This window comes from Siphateles boraxobius, unplaced genomic scaffold (assembly GCF_051911475.1).
Source record: "Siphateles boraxobius isolate OS27281-9 unplaced genomic scaffold, OSU_SipBor_1 24, whole genome shotgun sequence".
NCBI lineage: Eukaryota > Metazoa > Chordata > Actinopteri > Cypriniformes > Leuciscidae > Siphateles > Siphateles boraxobius.
The window spans coordinates 3,436,499-3,463,994 of record NW_027508855.1 but is presented as its reverse complement, the minus strand read 5'-3'; the positions used below and the strand labels follow the sequence as shown (position 1 = coordinate 3,463,994).

Sequence of the window (27,496 nt, the reverse complement as noted above, 5' to 3'; positions counted from 1 at the left end):
TTCATTGTTTTTTTTTCTTTCATACAATTTTAGATGTAACCAAATACATTATTTGCAAAAGGCAGCTTTGCTTTTAGTTCATTCACTGGTTTCTGAACGGATGATTTTTCAAGATACTTCTTCCTCTGTTCTAGCTATAAGACCCTTAACATTTTACAAAATATAAGTATTTTCCACATAATGCTACCTGCGCACAGTTACATAAGAACGTTCGGCTGAATGTGAGAAGAGAACGTCAATGACGATGATGCTTCTCAATGAACTGCGCCGAGCGCATCTGATCTGCTTAACGTCACCTTTGAAAACTGCGACTTTAAGGATGAGGGGGGCGGGGCCGGGTGGGCCCTGTCTGCTGATAGGCTGCTTCCGCTTTCAGTCAAGCCCCATTCATAAATAAGTCATGTAGAAGGAACCCGATGTAACAAGTACTGATAGATTTCGCTCGCGACGCGTATTTATACAACATTTTCTACGTGGAGCCGCGATAGACTCCGTCGAATTATATTTCTTCAGGTGGCAGACAGCGATGGTTGTCGATTCATGGAGCAAATGAGATTGACTTCCGACTAGTGACCCCTTTCTCGAAACTGTAATGACATGAGCGCTCCAGCAGGAAGCTCAAATCATTTTGTGTTTAGAAACATTGTAGCGCGTCCGCCAAGACTTCTGTCTGCCCGACTGTGGGGAATAATGGAGCGTTTTTGAACCAGCCTTTACTGAAGATACTGTAGCGCTTGATTCGATGTTTTAAATGTGTGTCGTGTCTGTCCATTTGGACTCATCAAAAGTAAGCAATTCGCTGTTCTGAAACCAAATGGAAAGTTGAACCATGGCAGCAAAAGAGGACCTATATGCCAAAGTCGCTCCACGGATGCAGCGGCAGAACCGGCCAGGAACTGTCAAACATGGAAATAGTCTGGATGTATTGCTGTCAATGGGCTTCCCAAAAACCAGGGCGTAAGTAGGCTACCAGAGTTTCATCTCTCCCAGATCTTTAGCACCATGCAGCTGCAGCTGCAACAGCTGTAAACGTTAATAACGCTAACACTTGTAATAAGAGCAATACAAAACCCCTTTGGAAATACAGAAACATGGCAGATATATGAAATTTGTAGTGCAAGTTGCATTTGCAGCTAATGGCGTCGGTCTGGTTGTGTTATTGATTAATATGACGAAGTGGGAAATAGGCTCGATCGGTTATAAAGTTGTTTTCCTGTTGCCTCATTAAGCAGTTTTCTTTGAAACTCGTCATACGTGGTCTGGGCAGCATCTGTCCAGACGGGACATGTTCCTCGAGCGGATGAGGTTGGTACCGCTGGGAGGTCAGATCACCGCTATCCGCGTCCTATTGGCGTTGTGTCAGCGCATCCATAACTGTCTGACGAATGTTCTTTTTTCATGGCATTATGACGCTTGAACATGTATGTAGCCTATACTTGAAGATAGCAAGCTATATGTTAGGAATCTAAAGTTTCCGATTCCATGAATGATTCCTCAGTTCCTGACTGTCCCAAAAGAACAGTTATAATAACAGTTATAATCCGAAATAAATGTAATTCAGTTCTTTTTTTTTCACAGAATTTTCACAAACCTTTTATATAAAAAAGGCATAATAACCTAAACAAACAAAACTTTACTTATTTATTGGTAGCGCTTAATAATAACGTAACGTTAATCAATTTAGCCTATTAAAATTGACTAAGGATGAGCAATTCATTTGTTACTCATTCATCTTTGTTAACGTTAGTTAATAGAAATAAAGCTGTTCATTGTCAGTTCATGTTAGCTCAGAACCACTAAATGTGGCCTAAATAACTCTTTATAATAATTAGTGCTGTCAAATCGATTAATCATCACGATTAATCGCATCTAAAATAAAAGTTTTTGTTTACATAATATATATGTTTATATATATTATTATATTTATATTATAATTATTGTATTATGTATCTGTGTGTGTCTTTGTGTGCGTTTCTGTGTATTAGATGCGATTAATGGATTTGAAAGCACTAATAAAGGTTGAAATGAACATTTAAAGGAGTAGTTCACTTTCAAATGAAAATTAGCCCATGATTTACTCACCCTCATGCCATCCTAGGTGTATACGACTTTTCTTTCAGACGAATACAATCGGAGTAATATTAAAACATATCTTGGCTCTTCCAAGTTTTATAATGGCAGTGGATTGCAACCAACAGATTGAAGCTCAAAAACGTGCATTCATCCATACATCATAATAAAGGGGTAATAAATGCAGGAAACACTTTCAGAGACAGGTGTTTCAGTATGTCGTTGGCATAAGAATGTCACTTTGGTTCCAGTGATAATAAAAAAAAAAAACGGAATTCTGATTGAGATCAATACATGAATGCAAATCAGATCTTTACAAAAAAAGTGACATCATACCATATGTGGCTCCATACCACTTTTTAATGTAGCGAGTTTCTTGATTTAGATGAAGTTGCCCAATCTGAACATCATTCTGTCCTTTCCATCATTGTTCTACTCCAAGGACGGTTGGAGTAAGGTGTCTCCAACCAACCATGAAGGCTGCATTAGGTTGCCGTCAGTGAGGAGCTAGATTCTAATTCATCAAAATTACAGTTCATCTCTGCTTCTTTTAGCCACATGTTCTCTCTCTGTCGCTTACTCATGTCTTTACTTTTCGCTTGGGCTTAATCCTCCAGTTTTTTTTAAATAATCTGTTTGGAATCCTCCTTGCCTCTGCGTGTTATTACGGTTTGTGACTAGATTGGGATATACAGGCCAAATGATTCCTTTCATATTTAATCCAGGGAGAGCAAACAAAGGTGAATGGACCAAGATGTCTTTATTGAATGTTGTTGATGAATTTCATCCAGTTTTGGTTTTATGCATATCAAGGCTTTGTGCCTGTGTGGATAAAGACACTGATCTTTTTCATGAATGTACGTGGCTGGTGGATTAAGGTTGTCATCGTCCTTGAGGCCTTGACAAAATAATTTTTGCCCAAATATTTGTCATTTGCTGACATCGGAAGTAGTGGTATGCTAGATTTTTAACCTTCTATGGTTAGTCTGTCTGCTTGTCTGCTTCTGACAGCATTTAAAAGTTTGCTTAAGTGTTAGACATCAAGTAGTATGCATATGGGTGGTTGGCATAACATGCTTTTAATAACTCTGATGTGATTAGTGCCATATATGGATTAAATGATAGTGATCGGTCTTGTTTTTATGTTGGTAAAAAAAAAAATCACACCATAGATTGTGTTTGGATACATGGGTATTGACCATGTCCTCAAGTGGAGAAAGATAAAGTAAATAAATTCAAACCTTTCATTGCCAAAGTAGCGTATTTTACGTGAACTGATGTTTTCATATGCTTATGTACATAAATATGGGAGAGTAGATAAAATTGTGACATGTTTGTATTTGATTTTTTTTAATGTGTAGGTGTAGCCTACAGAGCTGTAATTTTGAACACAATATAGCCTACAATATTACTTGAATCAACATGTTTCCTTACATATGCATATGCACCGAACAATATAATTATTGTTTTTGCATACCGTGTTTGTAATAATTGCCTTATTTTGACATGTCCTCATTTGGTGTGACATACAAATTAATGATCCAGTTTCTGACCGTTAAAATTTGCTAAGATTTTAATGCGATTAGGAATTTATTTCACCATCAATGAAAAAGGTTTATAGCTCAGTTAAAAAAAAAACAATACATTACATGTTACTTATGTTTATGGCAGTAATTGTACTTTTTACATTTGTATACATCAGCTGCCATACCATGTGAGGGTTCAGCTTTTAAGTTTGAAGAAAAGGTCAAAATGAGGTTGTAATATAAAAATAAATTTTATTTAACTATGAATATGATATGTTTGCTGCCTCTCACTTTTCATACTTAATTGTCAACCCATGTAATTGAAACCCAAATAAACTTTACAATAATGGTGTATTAACTGCAATGAGCAATACATTTGTTACAGTACTAATTCATCTTTGTATATTAGTTAATAAAAATCCACCACGTTCTTGTTAGTTCACAGTGCATTAACTAAAGTTAACAAATGTATTTGCATAATGTATAGTAAATGTTGAAAATAAAATTAACCAAGATTAATAAATTCTGTAGTTCTTGTTCATTCTTAGTTTGTGTAAACTAAAGTAGTTAACTAATGAAAACTTATTGTAAAGTGTTACACAGACACGCATTAGTCAACAGGAACTGCTTATTTTGGTTAGGTCAAATATATAACCTATTACAACAGTTTCAGCATTGAAGGGCCTTTAAAGGACATAATGAAAAGTCAGATATTTGACATTTGCATGAGACTTTCCCTGTTCTGATACGTAATAGCCTAAACATGGCAACACATGCCAGGAGTCTCCATCAGTCTTGCTGGACACAAGTAGCCCAGCTGGAATGGTCATTGAGATGAAAGAGCGGGAGACTTCTGTTTTCAGTGGGAGAAAAGTAAAATGTTTCAACGAATAGCTGTTTAATTAGAACATTTTTGTTGAAAAGTTTTTTTTCAGTGGCTGTTGCATTCCATTTGTTAAATTTGTTGAATCTGCCATACTGCAAGTATGTTTTTTGAAGTTTACTACTTTAAGGGCCTTTGGTTAAGCATTGTTTGGCAAGCACTAGCTGTTTGTTTCAATATCTGATCTGGGCCAGAGTCTCTTAGTGACCAGGTTTCTGTGAAATGAACTTGTGTATTATACATCAATATGTTAAACCCCATCGACAACATAAGATATCTTACTTCTCTATCACAGTAGATAGCATTTAGAGAAGTAATATTTACATGCACGCACACAAACACGCACGCACGCACACACACACGCACACACACGCGCACACACACACACACACACACACACACACACACACACACATTTGGCATTATCAGATTCAGAACCCATATATATTCCCCCATTGAATTATTATAAATTGTATTCAACATTTATATAGTAGTTTAATGTAGTACTGACACTAAAACTCTTAGAACTTGAATTGTTTCCTCACACAGAAATTTTATTTTGGATGAATTATAAACAATACAAATTGGCACTATCCACATATTGTTGCATTTTTGTATTGTGATATATTGTTACACCCCTAATATATACATATACAAATATAGCATTTTTTATTTTGAAAAAATAGTATAGAATCTTAATATTTATAGATTATTGGCCATAACAATAAAATAATTATCAGCTTAGCTATTTGTTTAGAATCTTAAAGGTATAGTTCACCCAAAAATTACGATTCTGTCATCATTTACTCACCTCATGTCTGTAACCAAACAGTTGATGGGCCGCACTGACTCCCATAGTATAGTATAAGTCAATGGAGTCCATCACCTGTTTGATTACCCATGCATATTCTTTAAAATATATTCTAATTATTTAATTTAATCTAATTATCATTTTTGGGTGAACTATATCCCTTTAATATCTGTGTATCTTTTAAATATTATTTTTTTCTTTAAATAATCTTTTCTTTGTTAAAATGTTAAAACATTGTACAGTTTTCTTTTTGTTTCCAAAAAAGCTTACATTTTCAGCGATCTCAAACATTTGGAGCCCTCTGTATTTTTTTGCCCCTTAAACCCAATTTAAATTCTGTGAAGTCAGAAATACACATTTTCCTGTGTGAAGGCATTCAGATTTGTATCTCGCCTATAGTGGTTAAACCACTTTAGTGTCTGTTGTTGACTCAACTGTGTTATAACCAGATGTGTACAAGTTTTGAAACTTTGCTCTTTTTTGGAGGTTTCCGTGTGTGTGTTAAGGTCAGTTTGAGTGGGAAGCTTTCATACATTGAGTGGAAACACTGATGTTTCTGTGTCCCAGCTGCTTAGGGACTCTTTCCAGTTTCGCCCGTTGATGCAGGAGTTGCACACATTTTCCGCTAGAGAAAGGCAAGAGGAGAATACTCATGCAGAGAGTTTTAAAGGAGAGTGTGAGTCTGTCTTGAGGTGGGAACACTCCGTTCAAAGAACATAGCATAGGCTTTCATAAAGGCTGGTATTAAATATTGGTGATCCTAACGATAAAGAAAATCATGTTTAAAGGGATATTTCACCCAAAAATAAAAATACAGTGAGGTCTTTTTTGTTTACCCACCTTTGGTATTCCAAACCTGCATGAATCTAATGATGCTCTGCTGGTGAAGAATGCGACCAAAATTGCAACCAAACTTGGGAGTTTGGGAGTCTGGGAGTTGAACTCAAGAACCTAATGAGTCCAATTCTTGAATCATTCAGATTATTTGCTAAATTATACTTTACATTTCCGATCTCCGGTGTTTCAAATTAGCAGATTTTAAAAGCTCATAATGCAATGTTAAACCTCGTTGAGTGCGTTAATAACATGAAGCTGGCCAAAGTTAGCTACACTGAAAATAAATGGCCGTTCATATCCTACAAACAGCTCCTGACTGGGATTAAGTTTGTCCTCAAATCAATTAAGAGCGCACATATACCTTTTATGGGGAGTATTTTAACTCTTTGTAAGCCAAACTGTTTATGTGTTCTGGGTTCAGCCATGTGTCGGTGTGCACATTTTTGTACATGAGTCATATTTTCTGGTTCATCACCTGTAGGTTGTGTATATTTTGTATATGTTTTCATTTGTGCATTCTGTTGTGTTGACTCCCATCACCTGGTATGGAGCCCCTAATGAATATCACATTTTCAGCAACTCTACAAAATTGCCTATTATTTATTATAATAGTACAGTACTGGCCATTCTCAGATATTCAGTGATAATCTATGACTCAAAGACTCTTAAAGACAACAAAGCCTCTGCTTTGTGTGTGTGGAGTCATCACATGATGAGCTTCTCTCAGAGAAAATATGGGAAGTAGGAAGGCCATGACAGTGCAGTATCTAGAGGCTTGCCTTGAGCTCAACAAAAAACAGTCAACCCTTTACTGTCCCACAAAATAATTGCAAACAATTGGACAGTTTGTAATGTAATGTTTAGCTCATTTCAGCTTTAAAAAAATTGAATGAATGCCATGAAGTCTGTTAGCATTGATGCAAAGTATTCATGTCTTCTAAAACTGAATGAAGATGTTTGTAATTGCACAAACTTTTTAAATTAGATTAAATTAGCGCTCAACCATAGAACGCAAAAATCACTTTCTTTTATGTATTTCCTCTCTACAGAGGTGAGATTAAATGAAGAGCAAATGGAAACTTTTTCTCAAATCATTGTGCTTATCAGCCTTGCGTTTACATTTAACGATTTAATATACGCTTCTCGCTTGTTTCAAAAGCAACTTACAAATGAGGAACATCACAGCTAAGCGAGAACACACACACACACACACACACACACACACACACACACACACACACACACACACACACACACACACACACACACACACACACACACACACACACACACACACACACACACACACACACACACACACACACATTGATAATAATAAGAAATATTTCTTGAGCACCACATCAGCATATTAGATTGATTTCTGAAGAATCATTTGACACTGGAGACTGGAGTAATGGCTGCTGAAAATTCATAAATATATACAGTAGATTAGAGGGTTTTTCTATTTTAATATTAAATAAATGCAGCCTTGGTGGGAGTATAAGAGATTTCCTTCAAAAACATCTTATCGACCCCAAATAAGCAAATGGTAGTGTACATATCTCTGTTTTCTATGTTTACTTATGTTTTTTTTAGACAAATTGCTGCTTTAAAGAATCAGAACTCAGAATTCCATCAAGTCTCTTGAGTTATAAATGAGCAACCACTGAGAAATAATATTGTGTCCTGGTGAAATTGTCTTCTACTGTGTGTTTTTCTCAGTCTCTCACCTTTTTACCTGAGCATGAAAACACATGAAATCACAGCTCCAGAACTCTCTTCCCTGAGCAGAGTTTTTCAGGGTCACCAAGTTTACTTAACAGTAAGTAAGTAAAGTTCTAATAACAGTAACTCTGTTATTGATTTAGTTAAATAGACCTGATTCTAACTATAATAGAGCTTTTAAAATTCATTTAAATTTAAGTAACTTTGTTATTTAAAATTTAAAGGAAGTCACATATGTCTTTGAAATTAAAATGTCATGTTTATGAACAGTACTCCTATACGCTTGCAGACTCCTTGTAAACTCACAGTGCAAAGTCTGTCCGCTAAGAGGAAGTGCCCCATTTCAGGAAGTGGTTTGTGACCTTTAGAGAGCGCCGTGGCTGCTGGGACATAAAGGAACCCATATGTGCTGAGACAGAGACGTGGGGGTGGAAAGACACATGCACGCTCAAAACTTCAGATATAGTGAGGTACATCATACATAGACATATGTGCATAATCTGAAATACCATGGCAAGAGTTCAGAGAAACTGAATCAAGAGCGAGTAGCACATGCAAATACATATGAGCCTTCTTTGTAGTCAGTAAATATGAGCCCAACCGTACACTGAGCTGTGTGTGAAAGTCAGGTGAGCGTACTGTAAGAGAACAAACAGACACAAATGCATCTCCGTATTGCTTTGATATTCTGTCCTCACATTGATTCTGCAATTAAAATTAATTTTCATAATGTGAAGTTAAATAGACCTTTACATTTATGCTAACTGTAGTTTCTATCAAGATACCACAGTTGCTAAATTGCTACAGATATTATGGTAACACTTTGCAGTACCAAATAACTATAATATCAACAGTGAGTAATACGTTTGTTATAGGATTTATTAACCTTTGTTAACGTTAATTAGGAAAACTGTTAGTTCATGTTATCAGGTCCATCAAATCATATATAATAACAGATACCATTTTATTAATAATGTATTAGTAAATGTTGAAATCTGCATTAACTGAGATTAATAAAGGCTTTATTTTTTAGTGTTGGTTCATGTTAACAAATGGAACCTTGTTGTAAAATGCTACCAATATTATTGGTATTGAAAAATATATTTTGGATGCCCCAACAGAGAGGCTTTCACAATCTTTTTGTTGTTTACCTTCTTTTTTTGGCTTCTTAAGTGACCAATATTTTTGTAGTAACTGGTATTTTGGTGGAAACTCGTCTAATGGCGTGATAGGGCATTTGTTTAGAAATGCATAAATAGAAGGGTTTAAATTTTACCGTTCTCTGATGTTTCTTTTCTAATGTGTCCTCTGGCTATGAATAAACTATTGCTGAATAAATCATAGAGCAGAAATGAATAAATCATAATGAATAATCTAAAATGTTTGGGACAAAATGTACTGTAGCTTTTAAAGCCTTCTGTGCTTCCCTCTGTACCATATGTCACACTTACAGACAACAACGTGGCTATATATTTCATTAAGTGATATAATGCTACTATACCTGAAATGCCAAAATTAGCTTTTTGCCTTAAAATGTAATGATAACCATTATTATAGTACAGATGGTGAAATAGGAAGCCACATGATGAATAAGTTCATCACAAATGGTCTGTCCATAAATCATGGCCAATAATCTACATAGACGGTGCACAGGGTCATGAACACAAAGACAAAACACCATCACTGTCACACACGACAATAAAATAATGCATTAAATATTAACAAAATAACCAGAAATGTAAAAAAACACTGTGCATTACTGATAACAAAAATAAGGAGAAACAATACTATTTTAATGAAATATAATCATATGTGATGTATAATCCTGGGACTTCTGGGATTATCCTTTTACTTTTTCCCCTAATGTATATGGTAATTTATTGCTTTTATTCAAAAAACAAAACAAAACATGCATTAAATTGCATATAATGTGATGTTAAACTATGTATAGTTTTTCACTGTATATGTTAAGGTGACTTGCAATTAACACATTAACACATTTTCACTAGTATTTAAGTGTTTTTTATATTTTTTTTTCTGTAAAAGTTATATCTTTTTCAGTATAATGCATTGTACTTTTTTCTAAGTGGTACAATACAAAAAGCGTGTAAGTTCTATGGTAGAGTCAGTGTATCAAATGGGAATACCATGATACTTTGATACATTTTGTGTCACTGAATGAAGGTACCACGGTATTTGCTTTGTACGTCAAGGGAATACCATTGTTTCCACAGTCCATTTAGCCATCTATTTGTCAACGTTCAGTGTTTTGCTACACTTCCTTCACACAACACACAAGAACTTAAAAAATAAATCTTGGCATTTAGCGTTACATCTCTTCTGGTAAAAACTCTTGCCCTGATTATATTTGAACCAAACTGAAAACTGAATCTGAGAACACGAGACGCTACAGAATCAAGCTCAAAGTTTCCAGATGATGAGCAGTAATGGAAGAAGCAGCAGTGTGATTCTGATTATAACTTTGCAATCCAGACCTTCATACGTCTCTTTCAGTCTATTGTGACATTTCTAAATGGCAGAAATTGTTGTTAATTGCTCAGTCACAATGAATCATGTTTTAGTCATGCATGCATGTTCAAACCCATGGTCACACCTAAACACCGCAGACACAATCTTTATCTCAAAGAGTGTTTAGCTCAACTACAGTTTTATAGGCTTACATTAATTGTATTTGCTTGCTTTTCACAGCAATTCACAGATAAAAGAAGCTGTTTTCAGTTCTCTCTTTAATATTGCTTGTTACATGAATAAGTCCCCCCCCCCTCTCTCTCTCTCTTTAATGACCTGCTGGTCCTTCCCATCTCCATCTAGATAAACAGTGTCACCATCTGCCCGGTCTCATGCACCCTAACCAAGCGAGAACATGCTCACAAAAGCTGGGAGTCTCTTCCCTGTAGTTTTAACATAATAATCTGTTAACTAGGCGAACACGAGATGAGCGTGAAAAGATGTTCACGGCCAGCCAGTCCTGTTACTTATAGAAGGAGAAGGGCTTATTGTAAGATGATAACAATTGTGCATGAGGATATGTGCACTGAGAGAGAGAGAGCAGAACAATCAGAGACATCACACACTGTATTTGTTATTCTTTCCTCTCATTTTCTCCGTATGGGATGGAGGAGCAATAAAAAGAATGGAAGAGAAAGATAGATGGTGTGATGGTAAGATCCAAAATGAACACCATTTAAGCACCAAATAGGTCAAGGGCAAGTGGAGTTGCTCGCCACAGGTTACTTATTACGAACTCCTATTCATGGTTTAAATGGAAATGATAACTGTACCTCAGTGGAAAATTTGCGATTGAGAAAGAGGTTTTTGGTCTCCAAAAACACTGTTAAAAAAATGCAACTTCTTTTTTGTCTGACAAACTCTATTTGTGCTGTCGAATGTAGAAAAAGTCGACATTACTTGAAATTAATTAAGTCAGTTTTTAGGCCATTTAGTATGAGGACTAAAAAAAGTTTAACAGCATGAACCTGCAATTTCAAATTTGGTGGCAAGGGTCCAACTAACAGGCTTCTGGGCATGCTCAGTTTGATCAATGATATTGATCAAAGCATTGATGTTTTAGTTTTACATAGCGTTTTTGTGTATATCTTATTGTAAAAGTTGGTTCAAGTCACAATTGATTAGTGTTTTCTTCTGCGAAGTTTCTTTCATTTCAGTGAGTATGTATTTTGGTGTATAGAAGTAACTCTGAAACAAGTTAGATAAGCTAGGAATCACTATTATGTAATGTTAATACTCAGCTTAATTTAAAATGCAAGCTTATTGATGCACAAGTACATTTTTTTATTAGTTTTGTGTTTATAGAACTTATTATATTGTGTTTTCTGAAAGCACAGACAAACTTTAAGTTGATACCACATTTGTCCCCCATACTCAAACAAATCCTAGTGTTTGAGTTTTCTCTACTTCTGACTTTATTTACAGTAGATTGTTTACATGTGGATTGTTCCTCAACAAAAAAAAAACATGCGTAGCAACACATACAAAACTGGTTTGTGTAATAAAATTGCCGGAGAAAAGTGCAGGAACTGAATCGGGCTTCATCGTCTGATGAAATCCCCTCATTATTAATATCATTGAGTCTTCATGAGCTATATCTGCACCCGAGGACACCCTTTTAGGACACCCTTTTATATCTCTATATGTGCGTTTGCGTGTGTGAATGTGTGGGTGGGTGTTGCGCTATGTTGTACTGAATGGGGAATACATGCTAACTTACTCCTCTGTAAACAGGAAGTGACTATTTCCCCATAGAGTTTGGAGATTCGGCCAAAGCAGCGAGAATGATGGCGAAAATATGCACTGAGTTAGACACTATTCTTTATGCATATGTTACACATTTGTACTCCACCTCTCAAGACAATGTTACAAGGGCTGATTAATAACAGGCAGGGAAAAAAAAGATAATTATGTGTCTTTTTTTGTTGTTGTACATGAATGGTCACACACACACACACAAAAGCACACCCAGTCAAATGTAATCCTGGACCAGCCTCTTCATCCCTCTTAAATGCTGCACAGGAAATACAGGTTATAAATAAATCATTAAGTTCCTGCCTGGAGCACTGACCAGAGGGGAAGGGAGGAGGAGATGGCCTGTAACACAATACACACACACACACACACACACACACACACACACATATAGGCTGATGGATAATCGTGTGTGTGTGAGTGATCCCGGATGCACAATGATTTTCAGTTCTGATTTCAAATGTGCATTAGGTAGAATAAATATCTGTGCTCTTTCGCGTATGGTCTGTATAGGAGCTGGTACGTGTGTGTGGCCTCACTTTTGTTTCTTGTGTAGCATCGCTTGTGTTTTTGTGGATGTATATGTGATGAAAGTTTGAGCATGTGGGTGAAGTGTTAGGTTGGGGTGTGATGAAGTCTTGAACGTGCTACCCGTGGAGTTTGTTCAAATGCTTCTTAATAACCTGTGTAAATCTCTTTGATTAATGCAGGTTTATATGTGATTAGTATAGTCTTAAACTTCAGTCCAACCTTGAGCGACTGAGGAACATGTTTCCTCTACAAAAACTGCTGTTGTTGTTCTTTTACATATTAACTTCATAACAAACCAGATGGTTGATAGTTTACTTGTGGTGCTTTTGCAGTTGGATGGGGATTTTGCTGTTACAATCAACACCTTGTATATTGACACCAACTTTTCTACTCATATTTTGTACAACATACCTTTTCTATTACCTGTAAAGCAAGTTCTCTGGAACCTTTTTTTGTGTGTGTTTTAAGGAACAATCTCTTTTATTTTCATTCATGGCATAATAGCTCTCCACCAATGAAAATTGTGTATGGGAGACTGTACAGGCATCTGAACTTGATCATGCATGTATGAAAGTCTTAATATTTGTCTCACCATGTTTCAGTGTCATTAACCATGCATGAGTGTTGGAGAACAACGTTTTGCACTACATACAGTACATGCTTGCATTTCTTCATACGTGTTGAGCTTGAGAGTGTATAAATGCATACATCTTGCATGTTTATGCATTTGTAGACATATGGCTATGAATCATGGGCTTTCCCATCCCAGCATGCATTGTGGCTTTGGGCCCTGAGGGTTAGTTGGCATGATGACCATTTTCTCTAGGAAGCCAACTAAATATAGAGTAATTGAGCACTATGCATAGGCAGCGAACTGGATTAACACACAAAAATGCACACACGCACTATTGGCTATTACAGTAATCTTCAAATGTAACTCAGACAAATAAATAAATAAATGCATAAAATAAACTAACCAACAAATAATTAAACAAGTATATTTATGTTTGTGTGTGTAAAACATGTTTAAATGTGACAGTAATGGCATTTATATTATTACAAATGTTTTCTGTTTCAAATAAATGCTGTTTTTTTTCTTACTATTATTTATCAAAGAAAGCTTTCATCAAAGTTTTTAACACTGATAATAATGAGAAACGTTTCTCTAGCAGCAAATCAGCATATTAGAATGATTTCTGAAGTGTCATGTGACACTGAAGTAATGGTTGCTAAAAATTCATCACAGGAATAAATTACATTTTAAAATATATTAAAATATAAAGTTATTTTAAATTGTAAAATAATATCACAGTATTTTTTTTTTTAGCTTTGCTCCATGCTTACTTCTTTGCTGATAGGAGAGGATATGTATTATAAATCACCTTGGTGTATCTGCAATGAACATAAATATTTGTCAGATATGCATCGTGTAGCGTCGATTACCAGAGGCTTCCTGTACTTTGAAAATGTGCATAATCTGCATAATTTCTCTCGTCTCTGACGCGTGACTCTGTTCTTGTGTCTTGTCGGTTTTTTCTCGCGAGGTGTAAGGGAAGCACGTACACTTGTAGTGAAATGTTACTCAGGTTCATTCGTATTGTTTCATTAATCTGCCACTGAAAACCTTTTTGTGATCCATCCTGAGTTTGAGGAAATGAAATGTCTATGGTAGGATGAGATTAAATGTATTTCAGAGTACTCGTATTTTCACTGATTGCTCGTTGTTGACCAGCAGAACGTCCCTTTATGTTGTCTTGTAGTCACTTTGGTGTCTTTTTTTCTCCTTCCTCAAACCTGAAGCAGCATTTACCGTTTTACTGAGGTTTCAAACCTATCCACCGTGCACAACAGCCCATTTCCCCTGAGAGTTAGTCAGTGTGTGATTTTTAGAGCTTTTATAAAAAGACACTAATTAAATTTAGAAGATAATTTAATCAGCTCAGGAAAAAAGCCTTTGAGATGTCAGCTGACACATGAGGAAATGACAGTGAGTTTAGCGCGACCTTAGATTGGATAATATGTCGTTGTGAGCAGAGGAAACAATATCATCCTACATATGAGAAGATTATGTGCAATTATCCCTACCAAGTAATGTACTTCCACTAACTATGAACCTGTGGGTCTTTGACCCTAAATTATTGTACCATAGGTGTCAGATTGCTTTTAATTACACCTTTTAGTTCTGTATGATAAAAAGTGAGAATAAAAAAGAACTAGAGAGAAAAGGAGGCTGTGGCGAGTGTTTTATGAACTGAGAGAGATAGCACACATTTTCTTTCTCATCACAGTTCTTTAAACCACAGAGCAAGTGTTATTATTTTCCACTATAACCTTTATAAGCAAGATACTAGCTAAATTAGCCAGACTTAGTGAGCATTTGTGAGATGTTCAATGCATTGACAAATGCAGGGGGTTGCTCTTTACTCATATTATAATAATGATAATAATAATGTTACATTTATATAGCGCTTTTCTGGGTACTCAAAGCGCTTGACATGGAAGGGGGGAATCTCCTCAACCACCACCAATGTGCAGCATCCAACTGGATGATGCGACGGCAGCCATACTGCGCCTGAACGCCCTCCACACACCAGCTTACTGGTGGAGAGGAGACAGTTATGATGCCAATCAGTATATGGGGATGATTAGGAGGCCACGATGGACAGAGGGCAAGGGGCAAATTGGCCAGGATGCCGGGGTTACAACCCTACTCTTTTTCGAAGGACATCCTGGGATTTTGAATGACCACAGAGAGTCAGGACCTCGGTTTAACGTCTCATCCAAAGGACATATAACTTTTTTTAAGAATATATACCATTCATTGGTGTCAGTAAGATTTTTAAATGTTTTAGAAAGGTCTCTAAATCTCACCAAGGCTGCATGTATTTGATCAAAATGCAGTAAAAGATTAATATTATGAGATATTGTTACAATTTAAAATGACTGTTTATTTTAATATATTTTAAAATGTACTTTATTTCTGTGATTGCGAAGCTGAATTTTCAGCAGCTATTAGTCCAGTCTTCAGTGTCACATGACCCTTCACAAATTATTTTAATATTGCTGATTTAGTTGTCAAGAAATATTTCTCATTATTATCATTGATGAAAAACCATGGTAGAAACCATGACACATTTTTTTTCAGGATTCTTCAATGAATATAATCTTCAAAAGAACAGCATTTATTTGGAATGTTTTATAATGTAAAAGTCTTTACTGTCACTTTTGATATATTTTATATATCTTTGCTGAATATAAGTATTCATGTATTTTATAAAAAGACTTACTGACCCCAAACCATTGAATGCCAGTGTAGATGTTGCTGTCCATAGGAAACTCTCTGACTAATTATTAAATAAATAAATAAGTAAATTACTTCTATTATGTGAGAAGAAAGAGACCATAAGAAACATTAGTACATCCTATACAGTTTTGTGGTCTTTATGCAAAAAAAAAAAATTTGACCAATCAGAATGAACTAATCTATGGAACTGCATATTCAATGTGAATATTTCAGTGAATGTGTTTGAGGTGGTTTTGACTCGCATGTCCCTCTTTAAACTAATCCGGATAAGTAAACCTCCTTGATTTTCATAAATCCATCTTTCCCAATGTTGCTCTGGGGGACAGGGGGTGGTCTAGACTAGAGAATTATTATGGAGTTTGTTTAGCCTGCGTTTGATTTAATGTGTGATATGTGTATCAGATACATAGGTAGGAACAATAGAGGAACATCTCCGTAATATCAAATTTAGATCTCTGAGAAAACTCCTCAGCGCTAATGTCCTGATAAACATCCTCCGGAAAGAAGGCCATTGATTTTGTGAGCAGTACAGCAATTGAGCTGATCTCTCTCCCTCTCTCTCTCTCTCTCTCTGTCCTTTCTGTTACAGGCTAAAAGCTCTGGTTTCGACTGGGGGCAGAAATGTACAAGCAGCCTGTGATTGGTGAGTGTTCACACCCACACACATGCACCGTCCGTGACCCATGTCGGATTTGACAGTCATTCATTTCAGTTGAACCGTGCTGATCCACAGACACTCTTTGAGCTTTGAAATTATAGTATGTTGCATTTTAACATGCACCCAGACACACACACACTGAAAAGAAACATTACCAGGGCTCTCAAGTTTTATCAAAAGTTTAGAGTGAGATTTAGGGGAGGAGCCACCCAAATATTTGCAGCAGCGGTCCCTCGACCCAACCAAATTCGCTTCAATTTTTGCTAGCAGTTCAATTTTGCCTATTGTTCTTAATTGACCAGCACAAATGGAAATTATAACAATTGTTAAATCTGATAAAAAGACAAATTCATCCAAATAAAATAAATAGTTATATTTAAAAAATACAAATTTATTGCAAAATAAAAATAAATTTGACCCCAAACAAGCCAACTGAACATCAGTGCTCAATGTACATAACATTGTGTCATAACAACTTGCCATGAGCATGTATGTCAAGACCCAAACCGGTCACCTTTACAGGGGTCATCGGATGCCCATTTTCCACAAGTTGGTATGATTCTTTTGGGTCTCCATGTAAAGTTTGTAACATACTTTGGTTAAAATTTCTCAATGGTTGTGTAAAACAACACCCTTTTTACCTCTTCAAAAACAGCTCTGTTCACAGTGACCCGTTTCGGTGCATGTCTCTTTAAATGATAATGAGCAACAACTTTTTGGCTTTTTGAGAATTAAAAAATAGTGAATGGATTTTTTTCATTGCATGGTGATTGTGTCCACACACTGCAAAGACACATTTATTTGCAAATACCATATAAAAGTGTATTTTGCATCCGATGACCCCTTTAAAAGCAGTTGGAGAGTTTTTGAATGCATCAAAAATAATTTAGTACGAATTTGGCTATAGCCTATACTCCTCAACATCAGCTCTCACTGTCTTTGACCACAGGCAAGAGATATCATCCAGGAATCGTAAAATCAAAATGCTAAAAAAATAAAAAATAAATGAAGATGTCCGCAAACCGCATTCATCAGATCGTGCCCTTTCAACTCCACTCCGTGTGTGCGCGTGTTGTCTAGTAACGAACGTGCTTGCAGCGGGAACACATAATTTACCCGGAAACAACTAATTCTAATTTCTGATTGGCTGGTAGCTAACATTTAACTCTGTATTATAACTCGAGACAGATGCTATGAACTCGGCAGAGAACTTCCCTCCGTTTGCCTGCGTCTCGTCCATTAATTGTAGCCTATAGCGGGACAAGTTCCCTTACTCCTCAGCGTGAGAAAGACAAGGTGTGGCGTGTGAACGGGTTGAAATGCGTGTGTCTCACGCACAATGCGTGAGACTTGAGAGCCCTGCATTACACTATCAGATGTTCACATGTACTCATGAACTCAGCTTCATGTGCACTTCAATGCACTATAATAGTTTACTGCTGCCCTCTGCTGCCAGGGAGTCAGAAATATTTGACTGTTGATATGTTCTCACTTTAAAAATGAAATTAAGCCAGTCATGTCCTTACTTTACATGCCAAGCAAAAAGTGAAATTACTGCTCACTTATTCATAATGTCTTTACAAAGTATATCCAACATGGCATGAATGTCTGTATTCTACAGGTTGTTTTCCCATGTAGATGACCCGTTCCTGGACGATCCTTTACCCAGGGAGTATGTGCTGTACCTGAAACCCAGCGGTCCCCTCCTCAACCAGCTCTCCAACTTCTGGCAGCAGAGTCGCATCACATGTGGAAAGAACAAAGCCCACAACATCTTCCCTCACATAACCCTCTGCCAGTTCTTCATGGTTAGAGCACTTCATCAACATTTCCAACCATATATGCGTCTTTCTCGGCGCTGTTCTTGAGGGTTGTTTTACTTAATACCTCTTTATAAATGCATGTTTAGCAGTGGTTTTCTTTTTGGTCACATCAAACTTAGAAACTATAAAAGAATATTTCAAGATATTTTGTGAAAAAAAGTAAAGAAAATTATTATAAAAAGTACCTTTTAAAGTGGTCCAATATTCAGACTATACTTTGAAGTGATACGACAGGTTTGTTTGACAAACAGACCAAAATCAAGTCATTGTTTATTGATAATCTTCCCCACCATGTATGATATACAGTACCGTTCCAGGTTCTTTTAAGCTCATCCAAGCTGCATTTATTTGATCAAAAATACAGAAAAAGAGTAATATTGTGAAATATTATTACAATATAAATAACTGTTTTCTATCTTCCATTCACTCAATCACTCCATTCTTCAGTGTCATACCATCCTTCAGAAATCATTCAAATATGCTGATTTGGATTGAAATTTCTAAAGAAAAGCCTTTATATGAAATTGAAAGTCTTTACTTTCACTTTCGATCAACTTAATGTTTCCATGCTGAATAAAAGTATTAATGATTTTCCAAACCAAAAACTTACCCTAAACTTTTGAAAGGTAGCGTATGTTCAGTGTTGTTGACAACATCATTGTAGAACTGTATCCCTCTCTTTGTCACTGTAGTGTGCAGACGGTAAGGTAGATGCCCTCTGTGAAGCTCTGCAGGCTGTGGTAGGTCAGTGGAAAGGTCGTTTCCCTTCCCCGCTCCCCCTGGAGTTTTACTCATCCTCAAACTTCATTGGCCTCTTTGTGGAAGAGAAGGTGGCTGAGGTGATCAAGAGCTTTGCTGCAGACTTTGCCACTGAGGCGGCATCTAAAGCAGGTCTGTGTGTGTGTGTGTTTAAATGTGTTCATTTGTGATTGCTACTGATGATGACACTGTGGAGCAATAATCTTGATTTTCTTTCTTTGTTGCTCCCCTTCTTCCGTATTCAGTTCAATTTAAATTTTTGTGTTCTTTTCTGGCATGAAAAAAAAAATATATAATTGCATTGCCAATGGGGTTGCAATGTAAAATAATGTGCATTCTCTCTCTCCAGATGTTCATGTGGACACCCATAAGAAGCAGCTTCACGTAACTCTGGCCTACCACTTCCAAACCAATCATCATGCATCATTAGAAAAACTTGCCAAAGGTGTAGACATAACCCTGTGCTGTGATTGGCAAGCTGTCCTCTTTTCAAGAGACATCCGATTTGCCAATCATGAGGTAGTCTATTGATTGTCATCCATTGTTTCTTTTGCTAAATACATACCAAAGAATTTTTTTTTGTTTGTTTTAAACATATTGACCATTATTTAGCATATAATTTACCATTGTTGATGCCAAATATTTGCTACAGAAAGTCATCTATAGAAAATAAAACATACCATCATCAATACATTCATCTGTAACCGTACAACCATATTAATAATTTCTAAAATATAATTAAGTTAGATGGATACACTTTATAGTACAATGTAATTGGTATCTACGTATATAGGTTAATACTTTCAACACTGATATATTTAATTATAATGTTGAAAGATTAATGTTATCATATACTGACTTTTTTGGCTTTGGTGGATTTATAACTTTCTGTCTCTTTTGTTTTAAGACCCTGCGAGTGATGTACCCTTATGTGCCTCAGAATGATGATGAACTGGAGCTGGTGTCCAGTGACTTCATCTTCATGTCGTCTATAGAACAGACCACTGCCAGTGAGGGCTGGGTCTACGGGACCTCGATGAACACAGGGTTATCTGGCCTACTGCCAGAAAATTACGTCAGTAGGGCAGACGAGTGTGACACTTGGGTCTTTCATGGGTAAGATGGATCATGAAGTAACTAAAGCTGACTGCAGACTACCGGTCAAAAGTTTGAGAAAAATGATGGATGAAGTGAATACTTCTGTTCTGCAATGAAGCTTTTAATTGATGTGACAGTAGAGACATTTCAAATGTTACAAAAGATGTCTATTTCAAATAAATGCTGTTCTTTTGAACTTTCTATTCATCTGAGCATCCTGAAAAATAATAATTCACAGTTTCCACAAAAATTAATGATGATTATTACGATAAATGTTTTTGAGCAAGACGTTAGAATGATTTGATGCTGAAGACTGAATTAATGGCTCCCTAAAATTCAGCTTTTCGTCATCACAGGAATACATTACATTTGAAAATGTATAAAAATAGAAAGCAGTCATTTTAAATTGTAATACTATTTCACAATATCTTTGTTTTTTAGCCAAATAAATGGAGCCTTGCTGAGTATAAGAGACTTTTTCAAAAACATAAAAAGTTTAGTGTCGAGCTCTAATGGTGACTGTATGCTAAATCTAAAAGAATATCTGCATCTCTTTACCTCCATCTCATTATCTTCTTTTTTCAGGTCTTTCTCTTTCCTTAATGGAACCCCCCCAACCAATATCAGAGGTGCAATGGGTGGGATTTTTTTTGATCCACACTTGGATGATCGTCTCCTTGATGACCCCATGCCATTGGATGCCTCCGGTCTTAGTGTCATATGTCAGCCTATGCAGGTAAAACACTTATCAGGGATGTGATTTTTCCGTATTTGTACAGATTTCTGTATTTTCCACCCTGAAGAGTATGACCCAAGCGAGTTGCGTAAATCTGAGAAAAAATGGAGGGTGGGGGTGGTGCTTTTTACTGTATGATGATTGAAATCGGGAAATGGCGCTGGAGGCGGTCATATGCAAACGACTGGAGCTAGGTGATGTCACCTTGCCCCATAGGATCCACTACGAGACGTATTTGGAGATTGATTAATGCTTCCTTTATAAAAGGGAGGAAACTTGCAGAACGTTTTAATGGTACAAAGACCTCTTATATGCCAAATGATTAAGGCAAATTTGGTTTCTCATGTCATCACCCCTTTAAACAGTTTATCTGCAAAATGTTACATTTTCAAATAAATTTATTTCATGCACATTCTGACAGCATTGCACAAGCTCACGGCGCCATCTGCGGGACACTCGTAGCATGTTAGCCAGGGTTCAAAGCACAACATGCCCAACCAACACTCAATCTTTTAATTTTACAGTACAATATAATGTACTACCACAATATAAGATATATCTTTATTAATTTGATCAAATTCATTTTTTTATTAATAATAAATATATTAATAATAAATGGATGGGCCGGTTTCCTTCTTTTTTGACTGTAGCTGATCACATGCCTGACTTTAAGATCTTGTGTGAATGTGACAGAATATAAAAGCTTTTTCATGTATAATGTTTTATTCAAAATGATTTGTTTTAGATCCTACGACCCAATCAGTCTCGGTTGCCTAAGAGAACGTTGTTTGTGTGTCGCCATGGTGAGAGAATGGACGTAGTTTTTGGGAAACACTGGATCACTCAGTGCTTTGATGCCAAAGGTCTGATTTTCAATTTTCCAAAACAGTTCTTTGTAGTTGTTCACCCAAGCAGGAAAAATCGGGTTATATTTCAGCGAGTTTTAAAATTTAACAGTAATATTAAGCTCTAAAATATTTCATCAGCTATATATCGACAAATAGTTACTATATCCAGAAGGAAATTTATTGGCCAAAAGGTTGTTTCATTTTTGGATGTGTACTCATTTGTCTATGTTTGTGTATATTGAGCAGGTCGGTATGTGCGGTCAAACCTCAATATGCCGCCGAGTCTCCCAGCGAGGAGTGGGGGGTTCAGGGACTATGATAAGGACTGCCCTATCACTGTGTTCGGATCAACGCAGGCTCGGCTAGTTGGTCAGTCCCTCATCACTGTTAAATACACATTAAGAGCAAGATCACATGAATTCCTTTCTGTTTTATATTATAATGGCATTAAAGGTGCCATTTCTGCCCCACTACCTGCACTAGCATGAGTTTGTGTGATTTGTTTCACAGGGGAGGCTCTTCTAGAAAGTAATTCAGTTGTAGACTTTGTATACTGTTCTCCATCTCTGCGCTGTGTGCAAACAGCTCATAATATCCTCAGAGGTAAAATAACACCTTCGTCGCTCTTTCATCTATCTTTTGTTTCTTCATGATTTGGTTTCTACTTTTTTTTAGCCATGCCCATTTACATCCCTAAAGCAATTCTTCCCATGATGTGCCTCATTCGCTGTTATTGACTGTATGTCTCAGGTCTTCAAAAGGATGGCAAGACTAAGATCAGAGTTGAGCCGGGTTTGTTTGAGTGGACTAAATGGGTGTCGGGAACCTCATTACCTGCCTGGATCCCTCCTGCAGACCTGGCAGCTGCTAACCTTAGCGTGGATACAACGTACAGGTATTTTAACATTAAATGTACTATCCATCTTTTTTTGCTACACTTTTTGATTGTAATGTTGCTTTTTGATAGCATTATTTATTGTTTTATGGCTCCATTTGATTTCATAAATAACTTCCTGTAGTGAATGGAATTGTTAAGTTGTCTTGTTCCCCTGCAGACCTCATATACCCATCAGTAAACTGGCTGTGTCTGAGTCCTATGAAACTTACATCAGTCGCAGCTTCCAAGTGACTCGTGAAATTCTGTCAGAGTGCAATAATCTGGGTAGGTCATGAGTGCGGCTACTTTTGCTAATATATATTTTGTTTGTTTGTTTGAATCTATATTGATCTAAATATCTTATGCTTTAAGAAGTTTTATATTTACCATGTTGTTCTGGTGTCCAACAGGAAATACAGTGCTGATTGTGGCCCATGCTTCCTCTCTTGAGGCTTGTACGAGGCAGATACAGGGTCTGACCCCACAGAACTCTAAAGACTTTGTGCAAGTGGTCAGAAAGGTCAGATCTTTTATGCATTTTTTTTTTATATTCTATTTCTCCATTTTTTTTTATAAATACATTACAGAGGTGAAATATTGACGAGTTGAAAAAAACAATTTATATATATATATACACGCTTGTATAAAGGTATTTATGTAAATTACAGATGATATTTAATATAAGAAATTTTAAAATATTTAGATTCATACATAATTGTTTAAAAGTTTGAGGTCACTGATATATATATATATCTTTTTTTGCAAGAAATGAATACTTTTATTCAGCAAAGTCGATTAGCTTATCCATCAAAAAATCTGAAGCAGCACAACCATTTTCAGCATTGATAATAAATAAGAAATGTTTCTTGTCCAAAATAGCATGATTCACGTGACACTGAAGAATGCATTGCATTGTAAAATATATTAAAATAGAAAAAAGTTATTATAAATAGTAATACTATTTTACAGTATACTGTTTTCCTGTATTTTTGACTAAATAAATGCTGCATTGGTGAGCAAAAGAGAGTCATTCAAAAACATGAAAAATCTCCCAACCCCATCAATTTACGTATTTATTTTGATATTTTTATGTCATTATACATACATATATGTATGTGTATATATATATATATATATATATATATATATATATATATATATATATTCTCCCCCTTTCCATTCTCTCTCTCACAGATACCTTACTTAGGCTTTTGTGCTTGTGAAGAGATGGGTGAGACGGGCGTTTGGCAGCTTGTGGACCCGCCCATCCTGCCGCTCACCCATGGACCCAATCACAGCTTTAACTGGAGAGAAACGCTGCTGCAGGACTGAGAGGCACTGCAACTTTACCTTCAATGCTCTTCCTCCAAAGGCAACGAAGACGTAGCTTAAAGTCACATCATCACAGACCTGCTTTATAGCTCTATAAAATGCTCATGCTTCCATAGCCACGTTCTTGCACTGCTACAGTACACCTCATTGACTCTGTCTTTATATATTCAGCATAAGAGCAGTAATATTTGCGATAGATTTTCATGTGCTCAAACACCATTCAAGCTGCAGCAGAACTCCTGCGTCCAACTGTAGCCCAGAAGTAACTAAAAATCTGAGAGCTTCAAAGACATGATAAACTCAGGTTTCCTGCCTCAGTGAGGAGGAAATAGTGTGCGAAGTTGAAGAGTCATCATCCAACACTTCCAAAATGGATGCTTCTGGACTCTGGGTGGGTCTCTGCATCCTTTGTTATCTCCACTTTACTAGACTCTGTAGGGCAACGAGATTTCGCCCTAGTACACTGTGAATCAAGTAGACATGCACAACCTCTTGCATCAAGATTTCCCAATTACACCTTCTACAAGCCCACTCACCAACCTTCTGAAAGCACAAGAATATAATCTGGCAGTCAGATAGACTGAGAAGCAGCTTCAAAGTAGTTTAGAAATGGATTTGGTGGACAGCACATTCGTCCTGTGCCTTGAGGTCATGCTGCTACTGTTAAACACTTTGCAACTATAGGACACATTGGGAGGACTGTTAGTTACGGCTTATTTGGAGACAGTATTTAAAGGTGTACTGTTGCACTTTTTGCATGTAGGGTTGTAAGATGATAAACCTACTAAGGCATCATCAAACATTCGTAGACATTGCCACAGATTGTTAAAAAAACTTAAGCAGCAGCTTAAAAAATGTTTTGTGCAACTGTTAAGGAACACATTGTTGTAAGGCAAGCTTTACTTTCTAAGCACTTGAAAAATCAAACCAAACAGGAAAGAATGCTTCAACAATGTAAAGAATTGTACATTAATGCATAGCGTGTGTGTATATACTAAGTAACATAGTAAAATCCATTTGATGTGTTTCACCTTTAGATGGAACAATTATAATTGCATTTATGTATATATTCATAAGATAGTTGTAAAGATAATATGTTGGTGCTTCAGGTTTTTTTGTTTGTTATTTCCTGTTATAGGAATATAGAGAAATCAAGCCATAGCAAATGACGATATAAATCACTATATAATGCAGTGTTTTTTTCCACTCCAAGCACTTACATAAGCATATCTGTTACGGTTACTGTAATATGCCACCTGTGTTCCCTGAACTTCATAGCTATTTTAGCCCACCCCTGGTTTGACATTTAATGATGATAAGGAGCATGCACAATGAGGTGTGCAGTGCACTGCACAGGCAAAAGTTGATCTCTTGCCTAAATGAGTCCTGTCAGAGGACGAATGTTGGAACTATTAAAGGGATAGTTCACCCAAAATGTATTTTAAAACTTTAAAAATGTATTAAATTCTTTCTTCTGTGGGACACAAAGCAGAATTTTTTTGTAACCAAAATCTTTATTGCATTTAAAACTACATTGCAAATGTATAGGAAACAATAGTAGTTGCTGGTTTAGCCGTGTTAAGTCGTTCTGTTACATTCACAGTTTCGAATTTTGAGAAGGCTATCCATTCAATATGTTTCTGTACATGTAAATTTTGTATCTATTTGGCCACTCTTTTCAATATAATCAAAGTAAATGAGGACTAGTGTGACTGCATATGACCAGTATCTTTCTCGTATCACGATACGGATGCATTTACAGTTAACAGCCCACCTAAGGGCAAGAAATCAATGATAGACATATCATTGTATGACATGAGAAGACTTTAAGTAGTACTATTGCACCTTCAGCCCTTTTTTATGAGAATTTCATTTTAATTGCATATAGAGACCAGTTTAAAATTTCTGATTTTGTTTTCCATGGAAAAAAGTAATAGTCAAGACTGGAATATGTGTGTGAGTAAATGATGACAGTACTTTTTTTTTTTTTTTTTTGGTGAACTATTCCTTTCAAATATTTGAGATTACAGAGAGTCTGAGACAAATCTTTCTTCATTTATTTGACATTTTCCAGCTCAACAGTATCACATAACCTTCTAAATGCTTCCTACTCATACATTTAAATGAGCAATTTATCTCAGCACAGCTGACTTTATGTGAACTTATGAAGAATTGTATTTGGTCATCCCAGTGTACGTGTGTGTGGGCGTGGTTGAGTGTGCATATGCTAGAAAAACAAAATGCTGTTCTCCTATATAAAAATAATTACCTTATTAAATTGCCCTTTACAACATGTCTACCATAGATCCTTGTTCTTCCAAAAATGGCAACACACAACTACCCTATCAATGTGTATCAGTGTGTATTACCACAGGGGGTTGAACGTACAGCTTGTCAAAAGTTGATCCAGGCCGTGTTTTATTCACTGGGAGGTAATGTTGTCACTATAATTTTTCAGAAGCATGCTATGTGTGCAACTTCTTCTGACTATTTGAAAATGAAGTGTAATAGGAGCCAAAGTGCTTCATTGATTTTTTGTTTTAATTAATCATTTTTTCAGGGGTGTATACTTAGACTCCTGAGATTTTTTTACCGGTTCTGATTATTGACTGAGGAAACAATATACAAAATCTAAATGCAAAATAGTAGAATAATAAGGGTAAAATCACCCAATAGCTTGGTCACTAGCTATTATTATTGAATGTTGTTTGGTCCTCCCTGGGATGAGTCATGTTTAGTTATCAATATATGTTTTCATTCAGGTCATCTGATTTAAGTTATTCACATGTAATGTTGGGGCATTTCTGCAGCTTAAAATTGATCCTTACATGCACAAGAAGAAAATGCAAATTTAACCATTTCATAATGAAACGTATTACATGAAATAGCATAACTGCAGCCTACAGTTCAGAGCGTAAAAAAAATTAATTGGGATTCCAAAAGCATGTGACATTCCACCATGAAGCTACCTTTTTAAATATGATTGTAGACATTTATTTTAAAACTTATTTTAATGCGTAACGTTTGTAAAGCATGTTTGCAAATAAATCTTTTGTGATCCTGCATTGAAGAGTTTTTTTCTTTTATATTTGTCAGACTTTTACATTACAATGGAATATAATCACTGAAATGACATTACTAAGCAAAGTGTAGGCTAATGCTAAGAAATAAAATTACATTGCTATTGCTTTTGCAATTACTAAGGGTCTCATCTATACAGTGTTGCCTGTTGGATAGTGTGAGCTGTATCCTGTATAGGTATAATAATTTTAAAACTGAAGTTTAAATGAGATTTTCTAGTAACCAGTAGGCTATGTTTCTAAATTATTAATCGTATCAACAGATTATTTATTTGTTAATGCATGATTTATTTTGTTCATAATAATCATATTAA

General features: G+C 36.1%; 1 protein-coding gene across 1 annotated transcript; it reads left to right on the top strand.

The window, feature by feature from the left end:
- Positions 1-330: 330 nt before the first annotated feature.
- On the top strand, positions 331-27,167 carry ubash3ba (ubiquitin associated and SH3 domain containing Ba). The gene is made up of 14 exons (XM_077240822.1): positions 331-957; positions 16,561-16,614; positions 18,251-18,437; positions 19,145-19,343; positions 19,561-19,730; positions 20,119-20,327; positions 20,895-21,045; positions 21,791-21,908; positions 22,140-22,262; positions 22,404-22,496; positions 22,644-22,788; positions 22,949-23,055; positions 23,181-23,290; positions 23,965-27,167. The coding sequence occupies exons 1-14, from the start codon at positions 830-832 to the stop codon at positions 24,100-24,102; spliced, it is 1,932 nt and encodes a 643-aa protein (XP_077096937.1). The 5' UTR covers positions 331-829; the 3' UTR covers positions 24,103-27,167.
- The last annotated feature ends 329 nt before the right edge of the window (positions 27,168-27,496 follow it).

What these genes read in the sequence shown, in the direction of transcription:
- ubash3ba (XM_077240822.1), top strand. Translation starts at nt 830, where the DNA reads ATGGCAGCAAAAGAGGACCTATATGCCAAAGTCGCTCCACGGATGCAG. An exon ending in TCCGATTTGCCAATCATGAG is followed by an intron (nt 19,731 to 20,118) that starts GTAGTCTATTGA and finishes TTTTGTTTTAAG; the next exon opens with ACCCTGCGAGTGATGTACCC. An exon ending in GTCAGAGTGCAATAATCTGG is followed by an intron (nt 23,056 to 23,180) that starts GTAGGTCATGAG and finishes GGTGTCCAACAG; the next exon opens with GAAATACAGTGCTGATTGTG.